Source organism: Rhinoraja longicauda, chromosome 14, assembly GCF_053455715.1.
Source record: "Rhinoraja longicauda isolate Sanriku21f chromosome 14, sRhiLon1.1, whole genome shotgun sequence".
NCBI classification, from domain to species: Eukaryota; Metazoa; Chordata; class Chondrichthyes; order Rajiformes; family Arhynchobatidae; genus Rhinoraja; species Rhinoraja longicauda.
Window position 1 is genome coordinate 40,320,709 of NC_135966.1, and position 23,998 is coordinate 40,344,706.

The following is a 23,998-nucleotide window of genomic DNA, read 5'->3' on the forward strand; positions in this document are numbered from 1 at the left end:
TAGTGGCATCATGGGAGCACTGTAATAAACATAATAGGCAACAAGTCTGAGAGATTGTTTCAACCTGGAGTATTTAGAATTTACTTCACAACCAATTACTATTGAGATTATTTATGACATTTATGACTTAAAAAGAACATTGGGTAACACTTGAAAACAGAAGTAAAATGGTTTCAGGAAAGGTTTGATTCTAAAGTTAGAAGAGTAGAGAGGTAGTTAAAAGTTGGTGTAGCCATTAGGAGGTAATATGGAAATTCAACATTATGATGGTATCAAGCATATTCACTTTTACAGTAAAAAAGATGGTACTTACAAATTTTCAGCTACTTTGCTGTTTCCTCTGGAAGCAATACAAGAAACGTTGATAAAAGATAAACTTAATATAAATATTAAATGATATGTATAGCTCAATAATCAAAGGTAGGGCTGTTGGGATGGCACTCCTAAACCTGCAAAATCATCACAACACCAAATAGGTCAGTGAAGAGCTAAATTCTGGAAGTAATAGCTACACTCAGAAGATAAGTTACTTTGAAACATTCTCCAGTTCAATCAGATATCCAGTTATTTGCTTTCTGAAATTATTGGAATTCTTGATAATGTTCTACAGTTGTAGTGGGAGAGAATTTGAAGATCTAAGTGCAGCAATGTCAAGATATTTTTCAATTTCTAAATAATGGCAAATCTAAAACATTGCCACTTCTGCTCTTTTAGTGGAAACGAGTTCACAGAATTATAATATATGTCAAAGTTTGAGATAATTCGCCGATTAAACTAATGTTAACTAAAAATGCTATTGAGCCTAATCCCACTTCTCAGATCCATGCCATTGTGTAGACAATGGATCATCTTGGGTGGCAGTGGCGCAGCGGTAGAGTTGCTGCCTCACAGTGCCAGAGACCTGTGTTCCATCCTGACTATGGGTACTGTCTGTATGGAGCTTGTACGATCTCCCTGTGACCTCATGTGTTTTCTCCGGGTGCTCTCTGTTCCTCCCACACTCCAAAGACTTAGATATGTAGATTAATTGGATTCTGTAAATTGTAAGTTGTCCCTAGTGTGTAGGATAGTGCTGGCGTATGGAGTGATCACTGGTGGACCGAAGGGCCTGTTTCCACGCTTTGTCTAAAATCTCAGTCGAGAGCTCGTCATTAAATATCAGGAGAGTTTTTACCTCCACTTTTCTTTCAGGCAAACAGCTCCTGATCCTAATTATGCTCGCTTCTAAGCCTTCTACCAATTAAATCTGTCCCCCAGATGTTACATTTCTTACTGTAGATCTTTCAAGTCAATGTCCTGCCATCTATAAATTTGTACACCTCGTTTACCTCTGTTCACTGTCCCAAACATAATTCTCAGCCGAGGCAATCTTTCCTCACAATTAAAATTCTCCAAGTAATGGCAACATTATTATAAATCTCGGTACGGTCTCTAGCACTTTAAATCCTTCCTCTTAGGTGGAAAAAAATGTACAAAATATTCTAACCAGTGCTTTATTATTGGCCAAATCTCAAGGCTCTTGTAATGTGCCTCTTGGCAGCAAATGAAAGTTCCCACATGCCGATTGACTTATAAAATGACCTTCAGGAATCGTCAGATTTCTTCACTATCACATGACCAATTTTAGCTTCACATATAAATTTCACATCCCCATCTTCTGCTATTCGTCTGTTAAAGCAGGATGATTTTCGCCTTCTGTACTGGGGTATTCTGCCTCCACTCCTGCAAAAGACGACAACTGCAGGATTGATGTTTGGCTTGTGTGAGGACTTCCCTTGCTTGATCAGCGGTGTATAAAATCATGAGGGGAATAGATAGGGTGAATGTACACCAGGTGACCACCAGGTTCAAAAATAGCTTCCTCCCAACCACCATCAGACTCTTAAACACTACACAACACTAACTTTAACAATGAACTATGGACTGTGTTTGGGTGCATTTTGGACTTCAGGAGTATTATTTATTTGAGTTTTTACTTATTATATATTAACTATGTGTCTTGTGTCGACAGGTCTGTTATGCTGGTGCAAAAGTTTCACTATTACATTGTTGGTACATATAACAATTAAACACACAATTTTTGAGCATCAAATTGATTTGTGGTCGTCCTGCAGTTAGCAATGCCCTTGCCTAGCTGTATTCGACATGTTCACAATTTCCTGAACTGATTTGATATGGTTTTCCTATTTGGAGACGGCACTGAACCCCACCAACATCCATCCATTGTGATTGTGGGTTTGCCCCCTTCTCCACAGCAGACCACCATCACCCAAGGTCTCACCTGGCAATGGATCCAGTGAATCTTAGCAACCTTCTGCTCTACCAGCAGAACTTACATGGAATCCAGAAATGAAGCACAGGCAGGAAACAACCAGCACACTTCAACGGTACATTTAGCACATCCATCTTGGTGCTGAAGTCCTGAAAATTGTTGATACTCGTGTTGAAGTACTGTGGCAGATCGAAATAGCACTGCTGGCAAAGGCCTGCAGAATTCAGGCCAACATTTCCTGGATAACATGCAACCGAACTAAGTCTCATTGCAGCTTATTACACAATGTTCAACAACCTCAATTTATCCTGCATCAAGGTACAAAAGATTTCTATAAACATGGAATGTGTGTTACAATGCAATTGTTCAAATGCTGCAAACGATTGTCAAAAAAGTACAGGGTTTCATTGTTAGGAATGAGTTTAAAAATTAGATGACAATCTTAATCAACAAATTTCATCTACACAGAACATTTAAGGTAGCAAAATGACCCCAAATGAACAATTATCAGTCAAAGGAGCTTCAAAGGACAGATGACAAAGCTCAGTCAGATGTAACAGATTGAAGAGATGTGCAAATTTAAGGAAGCAATTCCAGGACTTGGATCCCAGACAGTTGTGGGACCACCAATGACAAACCACATTATGACCCAATATACTTCGGAAGATGAAGGCAAATATGGTATTCAAATATGGTACTGAACTCTTGACGAGATTACAATTGAGACTGCATCAAAACAATGGGAATTATCCAGTTTTGGAGTACCATAACGTACTCACTCTGCATTTACAAATAACATATAATTCTCTTCTAACATTGAGAGCGATAGTGAGTTAGTGTAGACAGGATAATGCAAAACAGCAAACAAAGGCTGCAGAGCACACAAGGAAACGTACGGAGTAATGAGCGGTTAGTAAGTCGCAACGTATGAGACATTTTAAGTTAACGTTTGTTACATTGAAAACGCGTGTAGTAGAGCACATACCTCAAATAGAGATGGGAATTGCATAAATCCCGACCCCCTCATCAACTTCCACTAATCCTCACAGAATCATTTTATGATTGTTCTTCTACAACTGCATGACCATATTCATGTTGCTCCCAGGAACAGATTAGTTAATAGTCTTTGGCCAACTGGTGGAGCAGATGTATAAAGAGATTGCAGATAACTGTAAAAATTTAAATACAAGGTTAACATTAGTTAGAGAATTCAACTTCCCTTATATTGACAGGGTTTCCCACAGTGTAAACGGTTTGGAATTCGTTAAATATATCCGGGAAAGCTTCCTTAATCAATAAACAGAGGACCCCACTTGAGAGGTGCAACTGCAACATTGGACCTCCTCTTAGGTAACAAGGTAACACAAGTGACTGAAGTATCAGTGAGGGAACACTTCGGGACCAGCAACCATAATTCCGTTAGTTTTAAAATAGGTATGGAAAAGGATAGTACTGGTCAAAATCTAGGATCCTTGGGACAAGGTTAATTTTCGAGGCATTAGGCAGGAACATGCAGAGTTTGATTGGGCAACTGTTTGCAGGCAAGGTCTGTTTGCTGGCAAGTGGGAGGCTTTCAAAGATCAAGACGACAGGGGAGGTGCGCTCCCGTTAGGGAGAAAAGGCAAAGTCTGGCAAGTTTAGGGAACCCTGGTTGATAAGAGATGTTGAAGCTTTGAGCAGGAAACGGAGGCTTATGCATATTTATTGGTCTGGATCAAGCAAATTCCCCTGTGAGCATAAGTGTAGGAAGGGCAGTAAGGACAAGCCAGAAAGCCCAACGCCAGTAATGGGAAAGTTGTTGGGAGATTCATAGGGACAGGATCTACCAGCATTCGGATAGGCACAGACTGATTAGGGTTAACAGCATGGCTTTGTGTGTGGAAAATCATGTCTCACAAATCTGATGTGTTTTTTGAAGAAGTCACCAAGAGGATTGAAGAGAGCAGGGCAGTGGACCATTATGGACTTTAGCAGGGCCTTTGACAAAGTCCCTCACGGTACACTATTTTGAAAGGTTAGATCATATGGATTCCAAGGTGCACTAGCAAATTGGTTTCAAACATTGCTTGGTAACATCTTGGTGAATCTCTTCTGCAGCCTTTCCAACTTAATGACATCCTTTCTCGAACTGCGCAAACACAACTGTACACAGTACTCCAAGTGTGGTCTCACCAACGACTTGTATAGCTGCTTCACAGTGTGCCAACTTTTGTACTTCCTATATATATACCCTTCATATATAATATGAAGGCAATCATGCCAATAGTGCTATTCACCACACTGTCCACCTGACCTGGCACTATCAGGGAACACTGCAGCTGTACTCTGATTTGCTTGCAGGGAGGAATCAAAGGGTAGTTGAGGAGGGTTGTTCTAGTGGAGAGCCACAGGTGTTAGTGCTGAGTCCCACTGTCTTTTGTTATCTACATTAACGATTTGGATGACATATAGTTAACATAGTTAGTACATTTGCAGATGACACTAAAATTGGTCGTTTCATGGAGAGTTAGAAAGGAGTCACCACAAGATCTAGCTAGATCAGTTGGGAAGATGGGCCAAGGAATACCAATGGAATTTAATTCTGACATGTGAGAGGTTTTGCACACTGTATGTCAAACCAGGGCAGGGATCACACAATAAACATTAGAACCCTGGAGATGTGTTGCACAGCAGATCTGGGAGTAGAGGTGCAGGGTTGCAGTGCTGACTCGCCACTGAAAGTGGGGAGTCAACTAAGTGTGCTGAGGAAGATATTCACTGCAGGAAAAACTCTTAAATTTATAGGCAAAATAAAAACACTTGGGCTTGCTCTTTCTGCTAAATATCTAGATTTAAATACAAATTAAAGGGCTCAAGCTATATTAAGCGACCAATTAATAAACATTATGCCCGCAGGCTCTTCTTACAAAGAGAATTTTGCTGCACAAGATAACATTGACTCCCTGTACAACACATAACAGTGAGCTATAGGCGCACAGTATTTAGCATTATTTCAAGAAATATGATTTTAATAACATATTTGATCTTTAAACATAAGCAGATGTCATTGTGTTCTCATAAACCTAATAAAAATCATGGTTAGAGCTTATTTTTTAAAGTTTACTCAGTATGTTGTATCCATGATTAAATTGCAGCCTCTCATTGCAATCACCAAATGAATACAGAATGACTCATAATAGTTGAGCACTAATTGAAAACTGCGGAAATCATAATGACATCAACATCATAGATCTATAATAAATTTATATAACAAAGACAGTCGAGAAAGATATTTGTTAAGCAAAACAGCCAATATGAAGAATGGCTCAGAACAATGAGTCATAATACACTAAAAATGTGCGATAGGTTAATCTCTTCAGAGAATAAGTGAATTTATAGTTTGCAGCAGATTCATCGATAGACCGTGATGATGGAGGTCGATCTACTGAAAAAACAAATTTCCTCCAAAGTGCTAAAAAATGGTATTTTCCACACTTGTCATTTTCTTAAATCTCTGCAAACTTCAGTTTATAGTTTATCATTTTACGCCCATCATCCTCTCAGGACAATTTACCAACTCAATAAAAAGGACTTTAGCTCTAATTTCATCTTTTGGAATATGTGAACGCATAAATTAGAATTTAAAATTTTCAATGCCTCAAACAGCAGTCAAATAACTCGGTTAGAAACCTTCTGCAGCCCCGTCACTTCCAAATTAAGCTGGATTTCGCAGTGTCTGTCTTAATTAATTGGCAATTTTTAATGAAATAAAAAGCTTTACTTACCATTTAAACAGCATAAACCAAGATGTTGTCCAACTGAAACAAAAAAAGCTAAACACAACACCAATAAACACATCAATGCAGTTGGTTGTAGCTCTTTTATGATTTTGTTGTTTTTTTTTGGAATGGTTTTATGACTAATTTTTTTTTTTAAATCGTTCTTTTTTTTTAAACGTTTTCCTTTTTTTAAATCATTCTTTTAAACTTTCTTTTTTGAATAATTCTTTTGAAATTTTTCCATCTTTTTCCTCCATGTATATATATATATATATAATATATAATTTTTAATTCTTTTTTTAAACATTTTATATTGCAAACCATTCCATTGTGGGACTTTATTTCAAATGTGAACATGCCTCTATTAGAAATTCAGATACAATCAGTAAAACAGAAATAAAGACATAAATCCAAACGTATAAACTGTTACAAATTCAGCAACAATATCACCCATTAAAGTAACATTTTACTGAAGTGTGCAAGAACCTTGCACTGAATTCACATTTTAGCATAAACAACCTAAAAATACATTGATATTCTATGCGTTCACAATTCTGAATAACTCTATTATACAAGTATTTACTTACAAAAGAAAGCGGTAGGATATCTGGTTGTTCCACACCCACAAAATAAAAGCTCTACAAATGGTCAATTCTAAATGCCTAACTACTGCTGAGAGTTCTCTCAGTACAATGCATCTTGTGTGTTCAACCCAATCATGGTATTTTCTGTGAAAGTTCACAAGGTGGTGACCACCTCAAACCATAGTGCCCCTCTAACCCTTTCTTATCCATCCTTCCTCTTCATTATGGTAAATGTTATATATACACACACACACACACACACACACACACACACACCCATTAAAATGAAAAGTGTAGCCTTCCCTACATCACACACAGTACTTTGAATGAACAGCACGGGACATTGAACGGTACAAGACAACAAGGACAAATAGGATAAAGCAGAGGCGTTAAAAGAAAGTAAAGCAAAAAAAGTTATTGGAATCCTGCAGAATATCTGAGAAAAAAACTTAATATGTGACATTTAGGTTTGGAAATGTATTTAAAGGGCCAAGGCTAAGTTTGATCTGAGCTAAGTTCAAAGGATAAATTTGATTTCCAGTTTTCGATATTTTTGTGAAATTTGTATGATAAAGATGATGTTTCAGTGTGAATCAGTAGACAGCATGACATCTTGTAAGGGAGACCGGGTAAATGTTTTCACAAGTTACAGAAAATAACCCACTTTTTATTTTAAACAAGATCCCAAAGATAAGCTCCATTCTTAAATTCACTCTCTGATACCATCATCGGTTCCTTCAAAGAGAAAGGGAAAGGAGGGCAATTTATGTCTGGTTATCTGAAATATCAGCTATGCCACTTAATTTCTACCAATTGCATTTTCAATCACCGTGAAGTTACGTTCATCAAAAATGACCTTAAGAATCTTCTGGACAATTGTACAAGATGCTGTAGTGTTCATGAATGACTATTGTTGAGGGATTCCCCTCCAGACTACCTCTGTTCAGGATAAAGTGGCTGCTTTTGGCAGAGATTTATGCAATCACACGGTTGACAAATACCAGGCATGGATTGTGACAATTACAACACGATGATAACTGGGTTAATCACAAGATGGCACTGTTTTCTGTTTTTTCCTCATTATTTCATCATCTGAAATAGTCATCAAAATTAATGGTCAAATATCGAGACAGCAGTAAATTTCATATAAAAGAATCATTTGTAGAATACGGTTAATAGATTCAGGAGTCTCAGAATACCCAAAAGAATTAATCCTTACAGTAGGAAATTGAAACTCCCACAATTACACATTATGGTTTTAGGGACACAAGTGAGCTCAATCAAGATTTTATTTCCATAGCCTCAAAAGAGCCACTTGTAAAATGGTATTCTGTTGCAACTGTGTGGGGTTTTTTTCACTCAGATGTCGCTATGCAATAACTGTTCTATTTAAAGCTGCATTTCCACAGTAATTGAAAATGTAAATTAGTTTGCTTCAGTATCTACCAGTGCATATTACTTTTAATTTCAGAAAATTTAAATCCTCAAGCTCGTATTTAGTGAAGTGTGTGGCATTCACATTTTTTGCCTTTGCTGAATTATGCATTGTGGATTTGCGGTATTGTCTTCAGAATATTTTAAAAATCACTTTTATATCATTTTCTGGTTTATCAAACTGGCTTAACTACGAGTCAACATTTTGAGTCACTTTAGTGCAAGAAGAAAATGCACGAGAAATTGTGCAACGTAAGTTCAGCATCTTACTCTGCCGTTTCCAATAGACAAGTCTAATTTTGAAATAAGCAGTATTTTGTTTGTGTAGTTAGAGACATGGAATGAATTACAATGAATGTTGGGTGGAAACTTGAAATATTGGCATGTGGACTACTAATAGCAGAACTGCCACTGCGGACAATCTATTCCATATAATAGAAACCTCACAACAGCAAACAACCATTCTACCTGTGCAAACAGAAATGTCAACAAGTTCACAAACTGAGCCAGATTTTTCACCCAGAAAATAATCCTTTTTACCTTCCAGACCTTGATCTCCAAAGACTGTTCAACCTTGAATGTTGATTGAACACTTGCACTCTTAATAACAACTTGCATGATACAAATCAGGTGTGGTGGGTGAGGACTCTGTGATGATCATAATCTGTGCCTGACATTGCTAAAGCGATCTTCTCTGACAGTAGCCAAATTATTGCTATTTAATATCCAATGCTATCAGCAACACATGTTTTTTGTAGGAAACGGTTGAAAAATAAATGGCTGTGCTCTTTTATTAGCACTGGCATCTTGAATTGAGGAAAGAGAAGCTGGGATTGAATACATATTCCCCTATTGAGCATCAGTAATGTAATGGAAAACATGGTTCAATGTGACCATGCCCGCCCTTAGCTGTCCAAGAGTGATAGTGAAACCAAAAGAAAAATCAACAATGTACAACCAATCAAAATTATGAAAAGCAAATTCAGGCAATGAGCATGGAGAGATTTCCATTCTTTTTTTAAAAAAAGGATTCAATATATAGCAAATTAATAAAATATCTAGTCTAACATAGTTGGGCATTGCAGCTTTAATAATAGCTTGGTAAGTATTTATCGTTGACATAGCTCAGCTTTGAAGAATACCATACTTTATCCAATTAAATATAGTACATGTTAACAGATGCCATCTTGGTCCTACAGTATCTTTTTGTCGCTCACCATGGGGACAGTTTTTGTCCATGGCCACCAACACAGCTGAGTAAAACACGTTGTTTAGGATCATACAATGAACTCTCTCCCCTCAACTATCCAAATGGATTTTTCTTTCCTATGTAGAACTCAATATTTGCTCTTAACGCGCTTTCCTTGCGAGATGGATTTTGGTTTCAATTGTTCTTTCTTTTAAAACAAAAAAGGGAAAAAATAACCTCTCAAAAATCTACTTACAGGCTTAAATGTTCTTCTGATCAAAAAAGGCAAAGTATATACATTATTTTAATATACATTCATACAAGGACTTCTGCAAAAGCAGAATGTATTTCTGGTTATTCCCTATTTCACCCATGTTTCCCCCACCCTCCCAGTCATTCTGTGATTTACCTCCTTTGGGAAATGTATCCAAGAAGCACAGAAAGGAAAGTAACAAGCTTTTTTGTATTTTTCACCAAAATGCTGCAAACTTATTTTTTTCTTTAAATACAATAAAAATGTTTCTGTAAAATTAGTAAATATATTTAAACACAAAAAATTCACAAAAGTTCATGACGACAGTATGAAAATTCTAAATCCCACTATCGTCTCCAGGAGCGAGATTCGTCATCTTCCTCTTCATCGTCGTCATCTTCACGAAAGAATGGATCCACAGGTTCTGATGCCTTGAGAAGAGGAAGAAACAAAAGTGCTTAATGGCACAGTTTCTAAACTGATGAACTGTGGAAACCATCCACCAATCCTGCCAAAACTTACATAAAATGTTTGGTAAAATGGTTTCTTTCAGTTAGTCTTGAAATTAAAAGCTAAAGATGAGCTACCACTTTTTCCCCAGATACAAGCTAGACCAAAATAAAGCAATATAATAAGCAATGCTGATACAAATGTGTTCAATATTACCAAGGGATCACTTTTTGCCCACCAACAGAGCTGAGAGAGAGAAATACAAGCTGCTTAGGAGTTGTTTAGAAGTTAATGAACTCTCAATAATCTTTCTAACTGTTTGGTATTGCAGAATACAATTTATAGATAAAGAGATGAATTTGGAAAAGTAATGCATGAAATAATATCTGTCCATGTCCAGAAGAATGTTAATTCTTCAGTTAAATTAGAATTAACAACATAAACAGCTCATGTACAAGTTTGTCACTGTCATTGTACAAGGTCATTGGAAGGAAGTTTGCTTCTTTTATTCAAGGATATACTTGCTGTAGAGGGAGTATATTACAAGGGTTGAACTGGCTACGTTCCAAAATGGAAGTATTGTCCTACAGGACAGGATTATGTATTGAGACCTATAGAGTTGAGAAGAATGAGATGCCATTGAAGCATACTAAATTCTTAGAGACTTGACAGGGTAGATACTGTGAGGATGTTTCACTTGGGTGAAGAGACTAGAAATGGGTGCCAGTCTCACAGTAAGGGATTTAGACAAGGATAAATTTCTCTACCCAAGTTGTGAACCTTTGGAATTCTCTTTCCCAAAGCATTGTGAAAGCTTAGTCATTGAGCATAAATAAGATAGAGGTTGACATGTTCTTTAATACAAAGAATTTGGAAACTTTGATAAGAGGGTTTTTGTAAAATGATACTGGATTACAATATCATGGGTTAAAATGTCATTATACTGATGGACAGAATAGACGTGAAAGGCCAACCACTATTAGATTTTCTTCAGAAAGACTTGTCAAAAGTGTTTGGAAAACCAAAAAAACTTTTTAAAACAAAATACAAAGGAATGAGTTGCCAGTTACAAATTTAGCAAAAGCTGAACTGAGAATGTGATAGAACTACTGCATAAATAAACAAAATTACATGCTTAACCAAAAGATGAATCTCTACATAATTAAATTCAAATAACATCAAAGGAGGTTCCAGCAAAGCTTCCTCATCTACCCGTTCAATTCCCCAAAAAAAATCATTACAAAAAAATCTTGATAATCCTGGGGAATGGACACAGATTTCTCAAGAGAAAACTGCAATTTTGGTTTACTGCAAGGCCTTCACCACGGAATCCCCAAATATATCTCCATATTGTTCTAAAAGCATTTATGTACATTAAACACATTAAAGTTTAAATGCTCAAAAGGAAATTATGTCAGCCAAAAACCTATTTATGCATTTGTAGGTTTTGAAATTATAAGCTTCAGCTCTATAAACAAAGACTGCTGATTAATAGAACATCACACGACAGAGAACTTCCATTTGTCACAAGTGGACCGAAACCAATCACCATGTTTATACAGATTGGCTACTCAGTGTTTACATGTATTTAGAGATATTGCCCAGGAGTCAACATCATGAGTACACAGACTTGAGGATTTTTAAAAAAAATCAGGGATAATGACATTTCGATATACTTGATTTTGGATTTTGAGTTTATTGATGGGCTGGCACAACACTTCACTAAATATGTATTCAGGACATTAAATAAAATCCACAGGACATTTATGAACGATGAAATAGCACTAGGAGAGGTGTTTCATGAAAACGATGCAAGGACAGGAAAAGTTTAGTTAAGAAAGATTAGATAGACTGAGTTGTTTCCTTAGGCCAAGGGGAGACTTTGAGGTGTTTACAATTAGTGTAGAATAAATTGGAAGGACACATATCTACCCGAGAAGATAGGTCAAAAACTACGAGGCTCAGATTGAAAGTACTGGTTAGGATTACAGAAGAGACAAGTGGTGGTAGGAACAGAAACTCTCACCATGTTTAAATAGTACTTAAATGCATATGTAAAGTCCCATGACCCACAGACCAAACACTGTAATGCGGGTAGATAGTTTTCCAAGTGGCATTGACAATGAGTAGAATGATTTTCTTCAATGGCAGAGATTTGCAATAATTCTATCCAAGTATTGCATGTTGGCCAGTAACCTCCAAGGCTAAACGCCATTCTTTGCAGTATCAGTAGAAAAGCAGCTCAACTTCTGAGACCAGTAGACAGCAGATATTGTGCACCCTTCACGAGAAAACATTGTTATTATGAGTTACTGCTGAATAGCAGGATGCACAGCAAGTTTCATCACACGAAGCTGATTAATGCCATGCCACTGAACTCTGCTATAAGGGTAATTTGGAAACAAAATGCCTTCTACGCAGGATTCTTGTTCTTTTCTTCGTCTGCACCAGCAAGTCTCTTCCGTACTCCTCTGAAAGGCAGTAGATATCATCTGATGGTGTGGTGGTCCTCTCAAAACAAATCCTGATTATTTGCTCAGCTTTCCAGTCCTGATAAAGGGTTACTGACCGAAATCTTTAACTGTTTTTCTCTCCACGGAAACTGGCTGAACTGCTGAGAATCTCTGTCATTTTCTGTTTTCATTTCAGTTTTCCAGCATCTATTCATATTTCAATTCTTGCGTTTGGAACAATTAGCTCCAACAGAATTATAACCAAAAAAAATATTAAAACGGCATTTTACATCCAAAAGAATAAAAATACAGAACACAAGGCCCATTTTTTTAAAAAAACTTTGATTTGCTCCAGTAGAAAATTGCCATGATGTTTCCTGTCTGCTTTATTTAAGTCACTATTCTTAACTGCATCTGTTACAAACATAAATTTGGGATTAGGGTGCCAACCATAGTAAAATTATTTGGTAGGTCATTCCGAATTTTATTTGTCTGGTTCCATCAGAAAAACTTCCAACCTTGCTTTGTCGATTTTACTGCACAATTTAAATAATATGTTGGTGCCAACGCTATCTTGATCTCATCTTATTTTCACAAGAAAACAGCACCTTTTTTCCTGCTTTTAAAGGCTTACCAATGTCCAAATTCTTCTGCCATTTGCAAAACGCAATGCAAATGTCTCATCAGTGACGGAAGGCTGCCAACTGTATTCTTTTTCACTTATAATCCATAGGATCTAAATAGCACAACATTCTACATAGCTTTGTATCATATAGTATTAGTCTCTGATGTGTGAAAATAATGATAATCTTGGCTACCTTTATTTGTCTTTAACTGTTTGGTCCAAACTTCACCTTTCTTGACATTAAATACCATAGAACATAGAACAGTACAGCGCAGGAACAGCCCCTACAGTGTACCGCATCTATATTGGCCTTGGCAATCTAAAGTAATCCCATCTACCTACATGTGGTCAGCATTGCTCTATTCCCCGACTGTCCTAATATCTAGCTAAATGCCACTTAAATATTTTTTTACCTATCTGCTTCTCTCAGCTTCCTGGAAATACTTTCCAGGCAACTACCACTCTCTGCATATTAAAACCGTTAACTTTACCTTTCCCCTTTGAAGCTATGCCCTCTAGCATTTGGCATTTCCAATCTGGGAAAAAGATTTGACTGTCTACCCTACCTATGCCTCATATTTTGACATATTTCCATCTGATTACCACCTCAGCCTCTGATGCTCCAGTGAAAACATTAAGTTTGTCCACCTCTCCTTATAGTTGTTACTCTTCACAGACAGCAACATCCCAGTGAACATTTTTTGCACCTTCCACATCCTTCTTGTTATGTTGTGACAAGAATTGCAAGTGTGGTCTAACCAAAGTTTTCAGCAGCTGCAACATGATTTCAGCCAATGTTGTCACTGCCTCGACCGATGAAGGCAAACACGCCATATAACTTTGTTATCCTATCCACTTGCATTGACACTTTCAGCGATCTATAGACTTGCACCCCCAAGATCCCTTCTGTAGATCAATGCCCCAAGGGACCTGGCATGTACTGTATATTTTTCTCTTCCATTTGACCCCCCAAAATGTATTATTTCATAATCGACAAGATTAAATGTCATCTGCCATTTCTCTTCCCATATTTTGAAATTTATCCATAATCCTGCTATATTCCTCTCTCTCTATCCACAACTCCACCAGATTTCATGTAATCTGCAAAATTCACTAATCACCCCCTCCCCTACATTTCCACACAAATCATTGATATATATTTCAAACCACAGCGGAACAAGCATTCATCCTTGTGGAACACAAATCATTACAGATGTCCAATCAGCAAAATATACTTCTACCACCATCCTCTGCCATCTATGATCAAGTCAATTCTGGATCCAATTATCAACTCACCGTGGACCCAATGTGACTTAATCTTCTGGATCATTCTATCATGAGGGAATTTATCAAATGCTTTACAACATCAAATATTACCAGGCATTTAAATGCCACATTCTAAATGTACAACTATACTGAAACCCAGGGCTTATCATGCAAAACACTAATTAAGATGGCAAAGAAATGCAAAGATAAAAAGAACTGGGTGGTTATTTCAAAGAGTTAGCAAAGAAAGATGACAAAATTGCCTTCTTTTTGTGTCTAGAATTTACAAGCAGCAAGTTCGTTGACAGACATTTCTTCTTCAGGAACATGAAAGTCAACATTAATCGCTATGACTGCCAAATGCATTTGAAATTTAGTTCCATTGAAATTGGAATAACTCTGCAAAAGGATAACGGGCAATCAACTTGTACAACCAAACACAAGCAAAAGTGATAAACAAGAAACATTAGGTATTTATCACCACAGATGATAACTGATTTGCTACACGCTGTGTTTTATATCAAAGTAAGGCAATTTACATTATTTTTCATTTGCATGTTTTGTGATGGAAATACACAGATGGGAAAGTAATTTAATTTTGCTGTTAACCATCAGTAATTTTATCACTGAAAAGGTCAAAAGGTAAATTTGGTGCAGTTTTACTATCAAAGGAACAGAAGCAGAATGATGCCTCTTTGATTAAATAAAGCAATGAATTATTATGAAAGTAGATCATGATTTAGTTCAGGCAGAGAAAGCCAAAGATCGTTGCTGGTCATGCGCAACAAGTGATTGTATCTGCAAATTCCATCAGACTTTCCTTGAAATGGATGTCCCTGAAGCAGACAGCATGAGAAAGACATGCTGAGCAAAAAGTGCCGGTGACCACAAGGGATCAAGTCACAAATGCCAAAGACAAAGCCCCAATTGTAATCATTCTAGTTAAGTTGTTTCATTTGTAGCATCAGTATGTTGTGCCTTCGAAGACCCAAATTATATATTACCAAGTTTCGATGCTATGCAGTATATTCACACCCGCAGAAAATATGGAGATAAAATTCAAAAACATATGATGCACAATGCTTTTGTTTTAAATCAATCTATCATAGAGGGAAAGAGAAGTTAGTTAATGGTACAGATTAGAAAGGCTGGTTATCTTAAATTGTTGACTTCATCTGATGTATACATTCTCCCAGCTCTTGGATTAGATGTCATGACTAAGGAGGTTCGGCAAGTCTCCAATGACTCTTACCAATTTCTACAGATGTACCATAGAGAGCATCCTCTATCTTTTCTACCCTTTTTCCAGCTTAATGACATCTATCCTTCCTGTAGCTGGGCAACTAGAACTGCACTTAATAGTCCCAATGTGGTCTCATTCTGTCCCATCTCTCGTATTCAATGCCATGAATGCCAAAGGAAAGCATGCCAATTCCACAAAGATTTTTCCAAACAAGATAAAACTAACTGGTAAAAATATACAATTGTATTTGAATCTTGAAATAAAAATTACCTGCACACTCCCGGTTGGGATTAAATAATAGTGGTCCTTTTTGACCATGGTTTTCATATAAACTAGCTATTATAATTTACATTATTTTATTATTTTCATTTCAACAGTTTAAGAGTACCAGTTACAAAAGACAAGTAGCATGCTGACATACCAAGACCAGAGGATGTTTGACCACTTGGAGTGAATAAATCACCCTCAAAAGGGAGTCACAGAAAGAGGGTCGTCATACCTCCTGAAAAATATCTGTCAATGTAATGCTGTATATGAAAGTGACTCAAGAAAAAGGGAGAAGCCAAGACCTTCCTGTGCAGTTTAACCATACTTGTTGCAACCAAATAATATCACAGTAAACGCTGATAGTACATGTTTACTACTATATTGACTTCAGCAATGTTGTTATTGTTCTAAAATATTGCAAAACTGCAACAGAAGATGTATGCCATTCATGTTAGGCTTGCAACAATAATTTCTAATGACAGTTCAATCATCTGGTATATTTACCCTGATGTCTGCAGTTCTCCCCACCATCACCACTTACACCAATACTTTTTCATTACTGGCAGATGAAATACAATCACTTCATTTTACGATTCAAAGCTCATTACAGATGGTAATTCTCAGGGTCGAGATCTCAGTTTGCCATTTGCTCACATAATTTTGGTGGCATATTTCCTTTGGGATAGTTGCAACCCAGGAGTCGTACTCTTTCACGTGCATTAAATCTGGCTTCTCTCTTGGAGCAAATACTTATTCTATAGTTGGAAATGAGAGATTTTGATGTCCTAAATGTGTGCAGCAGGAACAACATATTCGGGGTTCAAGTGCCTTCTCAAGTAAACAGTTACCAAAACAGCTCATTTTACTTTGCACACAAATTGAAGATCTTGCATTATCTATCATAAAACCTTTGCAAACATGAAAGATCATTTTCTTGATGTATTAATCAACTAATGTGCTCTGCTTTTTTCATACTTTCTAGCTGCATTATAAAATGTCCAGTTTCAACTGTCAGATCGCTACATACATCAACATTCCTGTCCTCTTGATGTTGTCTTACGTTGGACCTATCAGGTGCTCCATCAGCTAATGACGGAAAAAATCTTTCTTTCTAAAATTCCAGTTCACTTGAAATGATTGCTAATAAAGCCCTTAAGAAGCCCACAGAGCAGTGTTCTTTATGTTTTACAAAAAAGGCACATTTATTCCTTACTCTGTTATGGACTGTAACTTGGAAGACCCATCACGGGGAGGCTTTATAAAAATAAACTTCCAGTGTATGCTAAATCAGTTTTTTTCACCATCTCATTCTCTTGTAATTAATGGGGCACAACTTTGTTAGTTTTCCGTTGACATTCTGCAGTTTCCTCATTGATAATTACAATCTGTACTTATTAGTAAATAAAATCCCATAGCTCTTCACAGATGTCATCAATTACTGAGCACTTTAAATATATGTTAAGAGAGCAAATATTTTGTTTGTCAAACACACAAGTTTTAAAAAGAGAAAGGTACAGCAGTGATTTAGGAGATTGACGAGATTAGGGGGCCTGACAGCATAACACACAGCTGACAACGATACAGCAATGAAAAGAGGTTTGTGAGAGTATGTACAATGGGCAGGAATTGGAAGAGTGTAGAAATATTAGGTTGCGATGACGTACAGTTAGTTCTGCTGGGAAAGAAAGAAAGCAAATTCACACAACTTTTTTTCCCCCTATTTATGTTCACTAAGTATTGTAGCCATCCCAAGCTTTTCTAACTTGAGCAAATCCATTGCCTTCTTCATCTACCATATATTGGCAGGCATGCCAAAATTAGCCGACAAATTTGCAAATTTTGGTACTAATACTTCACGGTTGCTTACTTTACCTCCGGCTTCTTTGGTTTATAAAGGGCCCCTTATGTATCCAAGCTGATTCAAGATTCTTATTCCAAATTCAACTTGAAAGTTTGCTTTGCTAAAGGAATCTTAACTCTGTGATCCTCAAAAGCAAACCTCTGCATGAAAGAAGCAGAGAAGCAGGCTCTAAATAAGCAACAGATGCATTTACAGCAGGTCACTGAAGATAGGGTGCAATCATTCCAAACATTTTTATGAACAGACCAAACCATGAACAATTGTTTAAAGAGATAAGGGGATCTTTTATCGAATAAGACATGCAATTTCAGTCAAATTCAGCACTGGAGCCAGTTTACAAACAATCAAACAGCTGAGAGAGGAATCCCATTTAATGCATTGGCATTAATCAAGAAAAAACTCTGAAAAACAATCTTCCTCATGTACATCTACCAGAAATCACATATTAGAACAATTTTTGAGCTACCAGTTTCGGCAAATTAGTGCCACCAGAAACTAGGTTTTTATTTGATTATATATTTTTAATTAAATAGCATTAGGTGTCACACAGAGATCATACTAATACTTCAAAAACAGAGGCAAGAAAATATTTTATTTCAGGATTCTTTGGTACATACGATTTATCTGCTACATACATATAAGCATGCATCACAGTATTAGCTTTACCTTGCTTACTGATGGGAAATACTTTGAGAGGGAAGGATAGGAAATATATGATACTTGTACTTATTAATGCAGTCCATATTTCCCCAAATCACCCTTCTCTGTAGTATTTAGATAACACATGCTACAACACATAAACCTGTAACAAGTGCTGGGCTTTTCAGTTAATTGCTTTGTTCATCATATGCCTTGTGTACAACAGCTATAGTTTCCTCATTCATTGACCTCCTTCCTGTTGGTCTCCCTGGAGCTGGAATAACACGTAATATTTATTTAAACAAGACCCTGGAGATGGGACTGCAAAAATCCATTTCTTTAACCCACAACTAAAAAATTAATCTGACAGTGGCAATCGTATTTACTTTTAAAATATTCCAGCTTCTCAATTGGAATTTCATTCCTCCCGACTGACTATTCTAAAATATTCCTACATTTACTAACCAATCACAGATTTTGTTCTTTTGAGCTTACTCAAAATGTGTCTCAATTTAATATCCAAAAATTATTTCCCAAAAGCCTAGGTCCAATTTGAATAAACTAGATTCAAATGAATCAAAAAAAGTGATAGGTTCCCTCCAATGTATTACATCTTCATTCCTTAACCTTGAAATTGTGCTGTAGAATTTCTCTCTCTCTCTCTTCCAAGTCAGCAGGAAGTTAACTTAGTTCAAATGAATGATGCATCACACCTTCATCAAACTAATGGAGTTCAAAATTAAACAGAGACCTACATTTAGCTTCATCTAAAACCATTGCAAAAATTTAAATCAAAATTTGGCGATTTTACGGCAACCCAATTTTATTTTCTCCATGAGGAATGAATAACTGCTTACTGCTCAGATGACAACTTCAATCCTCCATGAACAAATTAGCATTTTTGTATCATTATCTGTCTTCACTTCCACCAGAAAGATAAATTACTTTTAATTTCACAACCTTCACAACCTTCAACTGATCAAAATAATTTCCAATTATTGTATCACGTGGCACAACCAAATTAATATCTTGATTCAACTACTTGTATCCTAATAATCCAGGAACAGAAGTTTTAATTAGCTTTTACACCTGGCCCTCTGTTGCAAATTCTTATGTCATTCATATAAAGCGAATTTTCTAAAATAAAATCATTCAATATGATCATATTTGTGTGTTGCATCTAACCGAAGATCCCAAAACACAACTGAGAAATTTGTCCTTAAACCTGAACAAGCACTTTCATTGATTCTTATGATCTAAATTAAAAAGACAAACCAAAATTTTTTAAAGTGCTTCTTGAATTCTTGAACAATGTTCATGATTTAATTTAGGGAATTACAGACTATGAAAGAAATTCAACATTCATAAAATAAAAGATAGTATCTAACAACAAATATAGACGCAGCAAAGACATCTTGACAGATTCTTTGCAAAAGTAGCTTGTTTAAGATTTTCTGATCAAATCTAGTTCAACAAATGTGAAAAAAATCTGGAGGTTTTTACCAAAAAAGTCTATATTTACAGCATTCCGCGCATCATGAGAAACATGCACTCAATAATGCTATGTAGCTCTGATGAAAGGCCAGCAATCTGAAATGTTAGGTCGACACAAAATGCTGGAGTAATTCAGCGGGTCAGGCAGCATCTCTGGAGAGAAGGAATGGGTGACGTTTCGGGTCAAGACCCTTCTTCAGACTGATGTCAGGGGAGAGGGTGAGACAAAGATAGGATGTAGTCGGAGACAGGAAGACTAGTAGGAGAACTGGGAAGGGGATAGAGGGGGAAAGCACGGACTATCTGAAATTAAATCTGAAGTTAATCTGAAATGTTATCTATTTCTCACTCTGCAGATGCTGCCTGACATGCTGAATATTTCCACCATTTTCTGTTTCACTTCAGATTTCCAGCATCTGCAGTATTTTGCATTTTCAGGGCCATTGACAGCTTGGTGGTGTTACATTGACAGAATTATAGCTTGATGGTGTTACATTGAAGGAATTAAACAGCACAATTTGTTATTACAATTTTTTGTATTTCATAACCTTTGTAAAATTGTCACGCCTTCCCCCCACAGTTCTGATAAACCGGTTTTCAGCAAAGCATTGACTTTTCTATTTTTAGTTGGCAAAGTATACTTCTGGCAACTTTTGTTTTTATTTCAAGCTTGCAGTGGTTCTCCTTTTCATCTGTATTGATGCTCCGTACAAATCTAAGCGTTGGGAATTTGACCACAGCAATTTAATATCTTTAATAATGTTCAATGAACCATAAATACATATCCTACAGCGAATCATGGACAGCTGGAAATGATTAGCAGAATGAAAGTTAATAGAATTCTCCGAGTTACACAAGCATCACATTTAATTGATTTTCAAAGAATAATCGTGAGCTTTCCAAGACTGCAGCAACATGCAAATTGAAGCATTTGCCATCTTTTTAAAATGTATTTCTAAATTTCAACAACATCTATGGAGTCGGATGAAAAGTATGTACAATAAATATAATATCCTAGTGCTAATTGCACAAGATGACTTAATTTGGTTCCCTGTTCAGTAATTAGTTCAGTGTACTGATATGAAGCAATGAAATATAGCATAAGTTCTGAACTTGTAATAATTAATTTAACATTGAAAAAAGGAAGCTTATTTTCAATGAAGTGGAAACACTGCCTCGGTCACAAAAAAATATTTGATCTGACAGAAATATTAAAGCTAACATTGACTAACTATATTGGCCTACAACAGACATACTATATTTCCCAAAAATAAGTTATGTTCATTCCGAAAATCAGTTATGACTTCTTGCTTGACAGAGCAAGCATAAAGGGCCAAATGTCCAATTTGCTATATATTATGTTCTAATAGAGTTAAGAACTTTTAGAAAAGAATGGACCATCCAAATCCATATTTGTATTGCCGAGTGTTATCTTAGCTTGGAGTGCAACTCCAACTAAAATTGCAGAGATGAAGGATTAGGTCACAGGAGCATGTAAATAACCATACAAGGAATGGACCCTTGGGTGGAAAATGGAATTCTGTGGCACCTTCAAGAAAGGAAAGAAGATATATATTCAGTTCATTCATGTGCTTGTCTGAAGTTCACAGTAATGATAGCCCCATCAAATTTGACTTCTGGGCAAGCATTGGTTTTCTATAGTGTACGTGCAACGGCAACAAGCACAGCTTGAAAGCCTGTGTTGGTAATCAGTACACTGGCACCTATTCAAGCAAAGTTAAGAATTTCCATCAGTAACCATTAGGCACACTTCAAGTTTTTTTCTCACCTCACAAAACAAAATAAATTTAATAATATTTCAATGTATATATGTTATGCAGAAAACATAATAGTTAACTTGAACAAACTAAGGAAGCAGATTTTCTGGCATGTTCCTCCTCGGGGTATCTTGATCAGAGTGCTATTTGATAAGAATGGTTGAGGGAAGTGGAGGGGGAGGGTGGGGGTGGGTGTTACTAGCACTACTGTATTATTCCAAGCAGAGAAATTCTATGGCCAGTGCAGTACCTCTTCTTTTGTTTCCTCCTCCTTGGGTTCTGTTGATACTGAAGGTGCTTTTGGCTTGTACCAGGAGATCTGAAGGATTCGACCTTTGAACTTTGCTCCCTGATTTGCAGCCTGTGCACAATTGGAAAAAAATAACTTTACATAAAAGTAATTGAAATAAAAACATATTAACATGCTAACAAAAATGAAAACCGTTAAAAAAGTAAAATAACATAAGCACTTACCTTTTTCCTGAGGTTGCACAATAGTCTTCCCTCGTATGAAGCTGAGGGACTAGATGCAAAGTGCATCCAGCCCCTCTCTTTAGTACAGTGGTCCGACATTGGCGTGAATGGGGAAATCCAGTGCAGCCGCTCTGTGCGGCATCATACCTCCAGCTTGGTTCAGACTTTTGCGTGCATGCTTATTAGTACAAGATTTACAGAACACAACAGTTGAACCATCTGCTAGCAATGGTTCCCTACAGAACTGTTAGTTGCAAGAAGGCATGATTCAACCCACTGCCTCTTGTATTCAGGGACACACAAAAACTATTAAAAGTGATCCAATTAATTTAAAATAAAATCATCCGAAAACACACTTAAAAACATCGGAAAAAAAAAAATTTTAAGACAGAGTCCTGCTTTCTTCTCTGCAGCCTGAAACTCTCATTAACATCAGGGGGATCATAGATTTAACCTTGCACAGGATGCAAGAGCCGACTCCTCAGCATAATCACTGTGGAATTACAGGAAGAGAGAGTTCCATTCGTGGATTTTACATGAAGTCCAGCAGTGGAGCAAACAGAAAGGTTCACCATTCCAAACATGTCAGGAAATTTGGGACTTGCGTTGTTTGGAATTATTCCCAGGTCTGAAGAAGGGTCTCGACCCAAAACGTCACCCATTCCTTCCCTCCAGAGATGCTGCCTGTCCCGCTGAGTTACTCCAGCATTTTATGTCTACCTTCGATTTAAACCAGCATCTGCAGTTCTTTCCTACCCAGTTCAACCCACATTTGAGAAAAAGTTAGTCAACTTTCTACTAAGTAGTTTGTAATGGCCTTAATATACTTTTTACCAATGAATGTTCATGCAAACATAATTTGTCCATTATATACTGGGCCAGATTAACTTTAGCATAAACTTCTCACTCCCTATCAGAACACCACTTACTTGTCCTGTTTAACTTTGTATTGCCCGTACAACTGCGGAAAGTATTTATATTAAATTCTCATCACCTTTCTTAAAGATAGGCTTTAACCTGGTAGCACAATTGTATCTTAACGAATCGGTTGTACCGAATTCCACTGTTGAGGACAGGCATTGATTTTGAACATCTTTTTGCCTCTTTTTAAATTATATCAATGGCATTCACTCATATTAATCACATTGATGATCATATACCTATGATCATACAAGTGCAAGCTACCTCTTTCTTGATAAAGATTTCCAACATTATCTTGATTAGTAAACCAGATCGTGTTTTCGCGATAACTAATGTCAAGATTATTTTAAAATCAAAAAATGCACATGCTGGGAAACACAATATAAAAACAGAAAATGCTGGAAACACTCAGCGAGTTGGGTAGCACATCTGGTTTAGGTTTATTATCGTGATGTGTATGGAGCTACAATTAAAACTTTTTAGTTTGCTATCCAAACAGATCAGTTGTACCATACATAAATAAAATTGAACAAAACTCAAGCACAACAGATAATGCAAAAAAATGGAAGATACAGAGTGCAGAAACATTTCTGGCCCTGGACCTTGTATCAGAACTGCAAAGTTTCCAGTTTACTTTCTCAGTTTTGACTAAAGGGTCTTGGGATCAGAAATGTTAACTGTTTCTCTTTCCACAGATGCTGCCTGACCTGTTGAGAATTTGAGTTGCAGTTCGTAATTCCCTCCCTCTCTTTACTTGAATGGAAGTATTATATTTTCTAACAGTGGTGCTCCAAATTCCTTGGAATTTATGAAATAAAACAATATTATCAACTCCAGGAATTTGTTGGCTTTTAATCCCAATTAATGTAATTATGTATCTTTAATAATAGTATTATTTAAGGACCATTTTTTACTTCACTACTCTCTTATTTGCATATTATAAATCCAACAACAGCACCTAGAATTGGTTTTATTCTTGCTAGAAAAAAATGCTGGAGTAACTCAGTGGGACAGGCAGCATCTCTGGAGAGAAGGAA

At 36.6% G+C, this 23,998-nt stretch overlaps 1 protein-coding gene across 5 annotated transcripts in view; it reads right to left on the reverse strand.

The window, feature by feature from the left end:
• Positions 1-6,246: 6,246 nt before the first annotated feature.
• rbm27 (RNA binding motif protein 27) overlaps positions 6,247-23,998 on the reverse strand; it is a 98,369-nt gene continuing 80,617 nt past the window's right edge. For 2 of the 5 annotated variants that reach the window (XM_078411748.1, XM_078411746.1), the window contains exons 20-21: positions 21,817-21,927; positions 18,239-20,594 (exon numbers count right to left, since the gene is read on the reverse strand). In XM_078411748.1, the coding sequence (XP_078267874.1) occupies positions 20,448-20,594; positions 21,817-21,927 (258 nt within the window). In that variant the 3' untranslated portion in view covers positions 18,239-20,447. Of the gene's footprint in view, positions 9,922-18,238; positions 20,595-21,816; positions 21,928-23,998 lie in introns of those variants that run through there. The other 3 variants (XM_078411747.1, XM_078411749.1, XM_078411750.1) reach the window with 3 other exon arrangements.